The sequence below is a fragment of the Acyrthosiphon pisum genome, chromosome X (assembly GCF_005508785.2).
Source record: "Acyrthosiphon pisum isolate AL4f chromosome X, pea_aphid_22Mar2018_4r6ur, whole genome shotgun sequence".
Lineage (NCBI taxonomy): Eukaryota > Metazoa > Arthropoda > Insecta > Hemiptera > Aphididae > Acyrthosiphon > Acyrthosiphon pisum.
In genome coordinates this window covers 106,169,676-106,181,312 of record NC_042493.1, presented here as the reverse complement: position 1 = coordinate 106,181,312, position 11,637 = coordinate 106,169,676, and the positions used below count along the sequence as shown (strand labels likewise).

Below are 11,637 nucleotides of genomic sequence, written 5' to 3'. Positions count from 1 at the left end.
TTAAAAATACATAGGCACAATTTTTTTTATAAGCATTAAAGATCGAATTTGACAATATTTATCAAATTTAAAATGTGATAATATTTGTAGTTAAAAATTTATAAAATATCAACTTTTATATTAAGAATGAAAATTAAAACAAGATTCAACGTAAGTAGTTTATTCTGTTACCAAAAAATCTAAAAATATACATAAGCACAGTTTATTTTTATAGTCATTTTAAGTTCATATTTGGACGAAATTACATGATAAAATACCTAGAATAACTATTTTAGTTATTTTGTTTTGATTGTATAATATTATTCTTGGGTATACTTGAAACTTCTAAAGTATACTATTATATATCTATGATAGTATCACGGTTTGTTGTTGATGTATAACGCGTTATAAGTACCTAATATATATTATGATATGATTAATTTGGAATTTATTATAGGTACCTATTATAGGTCAATTTTTTTTTTAATACCATAGTTAAGTATATAATATGTTTTATACATAGACTGACATACCGTCTCCGTTTAGAATTGTTTTTTTTATACAATGATATTATATCATTGAATTCAAATTTAATACCATCCATTATATAGTAACTCACTTGTAACCTACTGTACAGCAGAGCGACATCCACTTACCCACCTATTTTTATTCCATATTACCCACAGGTACCTAATAATGTCTTATCATAAAACCGTATTAACAATTAGGTTTATGCCAGCAACTGCCTCGTTGAGTGTCAATGTCGAACCTTCAGCGGTGGCAGCGCACGCGTTGGTCGCAGGATTAAACTCTAACTGCAAGGTTATTATAGCTTATAAATTACATCGTTACTACAACATGACTACTTGAGCCATTCTCCACTTTCATGCAAATTGTATACAAAAAAAAATTAATATAAAATATAAATTTAGGTAAATAAAATTATGAAATTATGAAAAACTAAAAAGTAAAAATTAACTATAAAATTGCACCCCAATAAATATTATGCCCTAGGCACGTGCCTTGGTAGCCTATGGGTAAATCCACCCCTGATTATTATTCAAGTCCACTTACTTTTTTATTCCAAATTCATTTTTCAATATTTTAAACGTTCTCCACCAAATGATTCATATTCAGACATGAACATTCAACGGCGGAGGCGACCGAGTGACGGACCTGTTATGTTAAAGTTAAACCATTTTAAGTATTCTGTAGTCAAGACTCGGGGTTTTTTTGTTATGGTTAGTATTTATTATTGAACTTACTTTTACCGTTTTCAACACTGCGTTTCTTTTAATACAATTATAATATAATAATTATCAAGGTGTATAATACACCTTAATAATTATACAATTAAATTTAAATTTAAATTTCGTTATCAAAACTGGCAAATGTGATATCATCACGGAACATTTCTATACAAGCCGTATGTTCCTCAATTTATGGTTAATCAGAATATGTTTTTCGATGTTCCCGGAACAATTTTGAAAATTTCAGACGGGTTGTTCTCGATCCATCCTATACGAATGACGAATCTACTAAATACGGCGGTGCGGGGGTCGATGACATGATAAGATATATTTATCATACATATCACACGTCATGATAACAAGTTTCGTCTTGAGATGGGTTGTTGTCATGAACTAAGATAATATTACATCTTAGTTATCTTTTTATATGTTATCTATGCTTAGTTCATGGTTGTTACTTGTTGTTGGACTTGTGCTGATTCCCTCATAGCCAACATTTTGTGCGTTACCAGTAGAGAGTTACGCGTCGAATTTTACTTATGAAGTTTGTCGTTTACTGAGCCGAAAGTGATACAATCATTACAAATGAAGGGGACAGGTCGTGCTGCGGAGGTAACGACGATAATATCGTCTCCGTGGCCGAACATTGTCGGCGGAGGTGGAGTGCGACGTCGCGTCTCGGTGTCGGTCGTCGGGAGACCGAAAAGGGCGCGGGCGCGACGGCATCGTCGCCGCGCATAGACCTATGAACTATAGTTTATAGGTCTATGTTGCCGCGTCGTTCGGTCCTGCCGCCCGGAGGCTCAGGACTAGGGTTCGCGCCGTGCACTAGTCTTTAATCTATGGCGCCGTGTCGTGACAGACTCGGGTCGGTGTCTCCAACCGCAGCAGGGTAACCGCAGAGAGGGAGTACTGAGGGTGATGGCTCGCCACGTTAACGAGGATCACACGGTACCATAATATAGAAATCCGTGTCACTGAATATCACTTGTCTCGCATCGCCAGACGCCATTGTCGCTTGTCGACCGTATGGTAGGAAGTGTCTGGCTGCCACACGGGTGTGGAGTGTAGATTATACTGTTGTACCATCGTCGAGCCCTGTAGACGTCTAGCCAATGTCCATCGCGGTCGGCTTAGCGCACGTCGTAGCGAGTATCGTTACTTTTTCGTAACTGTATTAAATATCTGCGACGACCTCGCGGGGCTTCCAAGTCGTCTTTCTATCGGAGAACCCGGACCTCCGGATCGCAGCCATGGGATCGCTGTTCCGCAGCGAGGAGATGGCCCTGTGCCAGTTGTTTTTGGAGAGCGAAGGCGCGTACGCCTACGTATCCGAACTCGGTGAATTTGGACTGGTTCAGTTTCGGGACGTAAGTACATAATATTCTAATATAAAACTTGTTTTTTTTTCTGATTTTTGTTAATTTAATTTTCGTTGCTTCTTCGCTCGGTAATTTCTGGATGGTCAGTCGAATCCCGATGTCAACGCTTTTCAACGGAAATTTGTTAGCGAGGTGCGCCGCTGCGATGAAATGGAACAGAAACTGCGCTATTTGGAAAATGAGATTAAAAAGGACGGAATACCCATGTTGGACACTGGTGAAAAACCCGAGGCTCCTCAGCCCCGTGAAATGATTGACCTTGAAGTAATTCATTAGTTCATTAAATATATAAATCCATTTCTACTAAAATCAAATACATAATTTTAAAAACATTCATTACAAATGTATACCTATTAATCTAAATATGTTTTGAGTAAATACTTACAAGTTAATTTGTTAATACATTTTATTTTAGGCTACATTTGAACAATTAGAAAATGAGTTGAGAGAAGTAAATCATAACGCTGACGTCTTGAAACGTAATTTTCTTGAGTTAACAGAACTCAAACATATCTTACGAAAAACTCAAGTATTCTTTTACGAAGTAATTTTTTTAATTTACTATCTTTAAATTAATTATTTGAAGTTATCTAAGTAGGTTTCTACTATATAATAATAATTATTAATACTTAAATAAAATAAAAGAATTGTTAAATTGCTTAAATATACATTTATGCCTATTGCCTAGTAAAAATATTAGCATAAAATTAATGGCACCTAGTCTAGAGATTTTATAAAAAATAATATACAATTATATTTTAATGATCTCAAAAGTTTCAGTATCTGGCAACATCAAATTAACCATATAGTTGGATCTTTTAGTTTTCATTTGGGTTTTTATAATTTTCTTACTTCACTGAATTGTATTTATTCCTTATTGATTGGTATTTTTTTTCCTTTTTACAACTTTTTAATTACCTGAAAATATTATCAAGTTGAGCTTTATTTGCTGATTGCACAAATTTATAATTTGATTAATATTCCATTTAGCTTATTTAATATTATATTTTTTAATTACATATTTACTTTGTAAAATTATAAATGCGTTTAAATTAAATCATATTTATAAAATATTTAGTAGTGACTCTCTAGTATATGAAATTATTTTACTAAAAAAATACTATTTATTGTATTTACTGAACTAAAAATATTTAACCAATATTTATTCTCCCAGTCCATTAGGTATTTAATTTATATTTGAGGACATTTATCAATTTTCTAAAATTTGTTATTTAACAATTTTATATTTTAAATAGTATTTATATTAGGCAGGTATAGTATAAACTATATTATACTTCTTATCTATTGCATGTTTGCATCTTCTGTTTTGTTAACATAACTGCTCTCTCTTTTAACTATATCACCTATGAAATAATTTATTGCTCAATATTTATTTTTTTAAAGATAAATAATATAAAAAGACAGATAATTTAATTTTTAAAGATTTTATTAAAAAGTTATGATAAAAATAAAAACAGAAACCAGATATTCAATTAAAAGTAAATCATATTTATATGTTCAAATCTAGGAACTAAAAAAGAACTGTTTATTTATAAATTGAGCATACATAAATTTAATCAATCATCAATATAAATAATAAAATAATACCTACTTCATCAAATTAAAATTGATTTTTATATTAATTGTCATAGAAATTTTCATATAATATAATGTATTGGCCTCAAATAAATACCAAAAAAATAATTTATTTAATACATTTTTTAAATAATCTTAAAAATCAAACATTTATTCAAATTTTAAGACCATGTGTGTGTGTGTGTATGTGTGGTGTACAATAGCAAGACCAGCAAACCACCTACCCAACAGAATCGATGACGCGAGCTCTGATTAGTGATGACTCAATAGCACGTCAAGTCAACGCTGGCCCAGTGCAATTGGGGTATGTATCGATATTATTATATTATATTATATATTATCTATATTGATAAAATTATTTATATACACAACTACACATTGGGCATTTATAAAATATAATTATGATTAAATCAAATTTATATTATCTAGATATAAAATGTATATATATATATAATATTTATTTTTAAACATGCTTGTACTAAGAGAATTTATGTTTTGCTTTGAGAGTTTGATAAATTATTTTTAATAATTAATTTGAATTATTTCATAAACGCTCTAATTATCTATAATTTCTGAATTGGTCAGTGGAATACATGGAAGAATTGCAGGTCCAGCGTAGACATTGGTAAATGGGAGAATATTACATTGATCATGCCACCACAATCTTAGTTTTATTTACTTATAATTTTAATAGTCTGGCTAATATGGTTTTGTCTTCAATGCTTTAATATGACGTCTAATAAATTTTGGACAATGTTTCATAACTAAAGACTTTAAAACTAAAGATTTGTAGCTGGAGTCATACTACGTGAAAGAATTCCTGCATTTGAGCGAATGTTATGGCGTGCATGTCGAGGAAATGTATTTTTGAGACAAGCAGAAATTGAAACTCCATTGGAAGACCCATCAACTGTAAGAATGAATCATGATGAATAATAAATAATAGTATATATAATATAACTATATAACAATTATAATTTATATTTATAGTGAAATCATTTTTAAAAATTGTCTAAATTAAATAATTGTTTTTTATTACATAATACAAATGATAGATTTACATTTCTAATGTCAAATAAATCAATGAAGTAGGTAAACGCTTTGTTGTACAGCCCCGTCCATGCGCAAAACTCAGCCGCCAAATCATCATCTTGTTTTGAACCGAGTATAATCGTTGGTCTCTGTAATAGATCTGTTAAATTGAAATTCAATCAAATTATTCATACAAAAAACAATTCTGAGCGAAGACGGTTTGCCGTCCTTATTACCAGGGCTAGTGAGTTCATGCTCCAAAAAATGCTTAAATAAGTATGCACTTATGCACTAAAAGCTGGAAAAATATGCCTTTAAAAGTTCAGAAGTATGCATTTATATGCACTAAAAATCCAAAAAATATGTATCAAAAATGTGTAGATTAAAAAATAAAAATACTATAAATAAATTTTGGAATAACAAAAAATGTACATTCATATTATTAAAAGTTTATTAAAAGTTATATGTTATTATATTGATGGACCCAATTTCAAAAAATATATAAATCAATTAAATTCAATTCAATTAATAATAATCAATAAAAAAAATATCCAGTCAGTCCAGTCCATTCAGCTCATTTTAAATCTGAAATATTTAAATCCAATATATTAAACAATACATAATACTTCATTAAATAATGACTGAAATATAGTCTAGAATAAACTACTGTAAAAGTATCAAGAAGATAAGTCAGATAAGAGTAAAGACTATTTCATATAACATGTTTTCTACTAAATACTTAATGCGGACTATACGTACCTATACGTTCGTATACGTACTTTGTACTCGCTTTATTTGTTCTAAACGTTTTATTTTTACTAATTTGATATTACGAAAACTCCCATATATTTTATACTGTGTAAAAATATAAATTATTGCATGTTGATCAAATATCGGTAAAAATATGCTCAATAAAATAGAAAACGCATAAATATGCCTAATAGTTAAAAAAAACCTCTAAATATGCAAAAATATGCAACATAAAATTTCACATACTTAACCACAGTACCTTGAAATGGATTTCTATGTCACCTAGCATTAAATAAGACTTAGCTAGATTGATATATAAATGCATGAACTCACTAGCCCTGCTTATTACTATTACTAAGTATAATGTATTTGTATTATGCATAATATTTTATATTGCTATTATAGTAATTTATTTTATTATCAATATTAAATATTAATATGGTAGGTTGAATTAATTTTTGACGAAAACATCGCATTTAGTTTTATTTATTATATTAATTATAATAATATATATATTTATATCTTATATTATTGTTACTTACTTTTATAGTTAATATCAACTTGCTGTAAAATGGTGTGGTTAGGTTTGTTGTGTCAATAGGCAATAGGTTAAAAATAATATAAATATTTTGAAATCATCGACTATAGAAACTTTTAATTTAAGTTACAGTGGAATGTTTCAAGTTTCTACGAATAATACTTTTTATACTTTTTGGATCATAACAAAATCATTTTTATGCAAGAATATCCAATTATATAAAATTTACATAAACTCTTAACTTTTTTTTATAATTCTTGTTAGCCAAACTTAAAATGATCCTTGTATTAAATTTTCAAACCTTAAGTATGAATATTACCTATAAGTTTTAGGTAATCACAAAATAATTTGAACATTTTTGTTAAATTTGGTACAATTTCAAACGCTCGTAAAAAAGTATGGTAGGTATAAGCTCAACTTTTTTATAGTATAATAATATTTTATAATTCCCTTAAAAACAACTATTATGAAGAATCTTCTATTAAATTGTTGAGCTCTTTGACCGAGCATACATTTTATATATCGACATTTATGGAAAATACTAATATAAACATTTGGTGAATGTTACTTGTATTTACGGTTATTTGTTATTAAATTACTATGGTAAAATCATTTTTGTACAAAACTGGTTTTGCGTAAAAATTCCTGTTTTTCCCTAGTTTTATTTTATATTTAAAGTCCTAACTAGATCTACTTTACTACAACAAATTATAATAAATATTAAGTTAAAGATTGAAGCATTTTGTAAGCTTATGTTTGATGTACATGATTGTAAAATTAATACATTTATCACTCTGTTCAAAATCTAAATAAATATAATATTGTTCTTTCATTTCATTTATACAAATTAAGTTTCTGTCAAACAATAAATTCTATACATTGTTTATAAAAAATGATTTATTTTAGGGAGAACAAGTTCACAAATCAGTTTTTATAATATTCTTCCAAGGAGATCAGCTGAAGTCTCGAGTGCGTAAAATATGTGAAGGATTTTGTGTTACACTATATCCTTGTCCTGAAGCTCCACCTAAACGTCGTGAAATGGCTATGGGTGTTATGACACGAATTGAAGATTTAAATATCGTATGTTATTTCTATGTTACATGTCAAAATGTAAGTATAAAATGTATTTCTTTATTAAAGGTATTGGGCCAAACACAAGACCATCGTCGCCGTGTGCTTGTTGCTGCAGCCAAAAATATAAAAAAATGGTTTATTAAAGTTGTTAAGATCAAAGCAATTTATCATACATTAAATTTTTTTAATTTGGATGCCACACAGAAATGTTTAATTGCTGAATGTTGGGTACCTTTACTTGATATTGAAACTATACAATTGGCTTTACGTAGAGGAACTGTAAGTTCTAATACAAATTATTGTAAAATGTAACATTTAATTTTTAATTTCTAATTTTAATAGGAACGTAGTGGTAGTTCTGTACCGCCTATATTAAATAGAATGGAAACATTTGAAGATCCACCAACTTATAACAGAACAAATAAGTTTACAAGTGCTTTCCAAGACTTAGTTGATGCTTATGGAATTGCCAGTTACAGAGAAATAAATCCTAGTAAAGTTTATAATATTAACTATTTCAACTGAAGTATAATGCCACTTATGTTATTATTTTTAATTTTTATTTTATTTCAGCACCATATACTATAATCAGCTTTCCATTCTTATTTGCTGTGATGTTTGGAGATCTTGGTCACGGATGTTTGATGTTTTTGTTTGCTGGATTCTTAGTACAAAGAGAAAAACCATTAGCTGCAAAAAAGATTGACAATGAAGTATATAATTATACACCATACATACATAAAAAAATTATAATTTAATATTATTTTCTATAGGTATGGAATATGTTTTTTGCTGGGCGTTACATAATATTACTCATGGGTCTTTTTTCTATGTATACTGGTTTTATATACAATGATATATTTTCCAAATCTCTCAATTTGTTTGGATCCCATTGGCATACAAATTATAATGAATCAACTGTAATGAATAATAAAGATTTACAGATTAATCCTTCCTTATCATCAGATTATGATCAAGTCCCATATCCTGTAGGAATTGACCCCGTATGGCAGGTTATGATATATTTTAAAAACTTTAATAATTAGTCTGAAATTTATTTGTTCAGTATGAAAATTAATATTTATTGTTCTATTTTAGTTGGCATTAAACAAAATTGTGTTTTTAAATGCATATAAAATGAAAATTTCCATTATAATTGGTGTATTACATATGTTGAGTGGTGTTATCCTAAGTTTGTGCAATTATAGGTAAGTGATTTTTTTTTATAATGATTCAAATAGTTGTATTATGTAATATTATATAAATAATTCAATTTATAGATATTTTAAAGATCGGCTTTCCATTTATTGTGATTTCATTCCACAAGTTATATTCTTGGTGTTCCTATTCTTTTATATGGTTTTGTTGATGTTTATTAAATGGGTATCATATGGACCACAAAACGGTATGTATCTTAATATCTATGAATAATAAAAATATAAAATATAAAAATATCTATGAATAATCTACTTATAGTTAAATAAATGTTTATAGAGTTTGTCGATAGTCCTGCGTGTGCACCATCTATTTTAATTACATTTATTAATATGGTGTTGTTCAAAGATTCTGTTGCATTAGAAAATTGTAATACAGTTTACATGTTTTCTGGACAGGTAACTAAATTCTTTAATGCATTATTATTAAATGTATAAAATAAAAATTACATTATTTAATATTTTGGGGAATATTGCAACTATTTTAGTAAATATTTATTATTTTCTTCAGGGTGCTGTACAAAAGTTTTTAGTCATAGTAGCACTTTTGTGTGTACCGATTATGTTACTTGCCAAACCGATATACATTATGCGTCAACTGAAAGAAAAACATGTACAAGTAAATTATTTACAATAGTAAATAACATGAAAAATATAAATATTTATAAACATTAAAAAAAAATAATTAAATTTATTTTATTTATGTACAGATGGTTAATAATCATGCAACAATTGGAAATGGTGATGGGGAAGGTGCTGGCCGAGTAGTTCAACAACCACCACCAACACCAGCTGGAGAACACTATGAAAATGAGATTGGTGAACTCTTTATTCATCAAGGCATTCATACTATTGAATTTGTACTTGGATCTGTTAGTCATACAGCTTCATACCTTCGCTTATGGGCTCTTTCTTTAGCTCATGCACGTAAGTTATACATAGTTATTTGTATTCACTGTCCATTGTATAATTGTATTTTAACTCAATTTATATTTAAAATATTTTTAGAATTATCTGAAGTGTTATGGAGAATGGTAATGACCAATGGTCTGATATTGAATTCATGGATAGGTGGAGTTTGGTTGTGGTTTATCTTTGGTTTCTGGGCAATCTTAACAGTTGGCATTCTTGTGCTGATGGAAGGTCTTTCTGTATTTTTGCATACACTTCGTTTGCATTGGTAAATTCATTGTTTTTACTACATTAAAAAAAAAAAATTATAAAAATGATTACATAAATCATTGAGTTGCATCTTAAATGTCTATTAAAAGATGTTTTTATCCTTTTATTTCTAAATATTATATAATTTATTTTTTATACATAGTTCATTAATTTACATAGAAACATTAATGTAATTTGAATGGTTTTTTTAGGGTCGAGTTCCAGAGCAAATTTTACAAAGGTCTCGGTTATGCGTTTGCACCATTTTCTTTTGAGGTTATTTTAAACACTACTTCAACTGCAGTTGAAGAATAAATAAACACACTCAATTGAAGCTATTTTTAAAGAATTATGTATGTTGTTTTTTGTTAATAATGTTTCAATAATTACTGTATGTATTCAAATTAAGCCTTTTAAATTCTTAAATGTTACAAAACCCATTTGGTTAATTTTAAAGTAAATATCTTAAATATATCATATCAACTAAAATATTAATTTTACCTAATTATACTGTTAGTTCGAATTCAAATACATACAACTTAATTAGGATTATACAAAATGGAATGAATTATGTAATTCGAATAATATTTATCACGTTGAAAATGAATGCTCTTAAAATATAAACATTTATGAAAACTTCAATATTGATGTAAATTTTATTTTGCTTGATTATTTTTCTTTTCTTACAGTATAATATACTATATCATATTATACTCTATTCAGAATAAGAACAGCCTTCGGCGTCCAAGTTCTGTGTATGTGCGTGGCTTTGTCCCGTGGCAGCGCATGACGCGCCGCCGTAGTGGGGACGACGTCTAACCGTCGCAAAATAAAAACTTATTCTAAACAGTATAGTATTATTTAATATGATATAAAATAGTTTTTAAATCTGGTATGCTCATTTTTGAAAACGAAGCATTGCAGTTGGTACATTGATCAATTCAAAATGTGTGATAGGTGGTACCTATTTTTATTCGTTAGAGCAGATTCGCGTTTCAGGTCTGTACTAAAACCATGTTGGGTAGGACACTTATGATAGCAACACCAAGGCTGGGCAAGTTAATGATTTGTGTACGAAAAACGATTCAAAGCGGAGACTGTATGTCAGCCTATAGGCTATAATATTCCTATAGCTAGGAGCTAGGTAATCATATTTTATGATATTATTCTAAGTAAAGTAATTAATTTTAGTATTAGGCATTAGTATATACTACAGTAGGTTAAATTCATTTTTTCTAAAAAATCACATTTGAAAAGGTCATTGCGTGTACGTAATATATAACAATATACTTTATAAGTTTCATATTTTTAATTTAAAAATAACTAAAATCGTTATTCTCGGTTTTAAATTTTAATATGTAATTACTATTTTCGTCCCAATTTAAATTTAAAATGTCTGTAAAAATAACTGTGTTTATATATTTTTTAGACTTTTTGATTACAGTATAAACTATTTATTAGAATATTTGTTTTAAATTTCCAATCCTTAGTTATAAAAACTGAATATTTTATAATTTTTTAATTGCAATGATTGATAAATTTCGTGATTTTGATAAATTTTGTCGAAATTCAAACTTCAAATGCTTATAAAAAAAATGTGTGCAAATGCATTTTTCATATTTTTCAACCGCTTTTGTAAGAATAAATCAGGAGCCTTG

General features: G+C 28.4%; 1 protein-coding gene across 1 annotated transcript; it reads left to right on the top strand.

Moving 5' to 3' along the window:
• The first annotated feature begins 2,113 nt into the window (after window positions 1–2,113).
• On the top strand, window positions 2,114–10,333 carry LOC100164844 (V-type proton ATPase 116 kDa subunit a-like). The gene is made up of 17 exons (XM_001942545.5): window positions 2,114–2,599; window positions 2,699–2,875; window positions 3,027–3,155; window positions 4,411–4,511; window positions 4,993–5,119; window positions 7,434–7,610; window positions 7,671–7,883; window positions 7,947–8,097; window positions 8,178–8,317; window positions 8,378–8,617; window positions 8,703–8,812; window positions 8,885–9,009; window positions 9,099–9,217; window positions 9,330–9,437; window positions 9,529–9,745; window positions 9,827–9,998; window positions 10,192–10,333. The coding sequence occupies exons 1-17, from the start codon at window positions 2,483–2,485 to the stop codon at window positions 10,292–10,294; spliced, it is 2,526 nt and encodes an 841-aa protein (XP_001942580.2). The 5' UTR covers window positions 2,114–2,482; the 3' UTR covers window positions 10,295–10,333.
• Window positions 10,334–11,637: the final 1,304 nt, after the last annotated feature.

Excerpts from the sequence above, each read along its gene's own strand:
- LOC100164844 (XM_001942545.5), top strand. The coding sequence starts at position 2,483 with ATGGGATCGCTGTTCCGCAGCGAGGAGATGGCCCTGTGCCAGTTGTTT. Across the intron at positions 5,120-7,433 it reads CATTGGAAGACCCATCAACT|GGAGAACAAGTTCACAAATC; the intron begins GTAAGAATGAAT and ends GATTTATTTTAG. Across the intron at positions 7,611-7,670 it reads GAATTGAAGATTTAAATATC|GTATTGGGCCAAACACAAGA; the intron begins GTATGTTATTTC and ends TCTTTATTAAAG.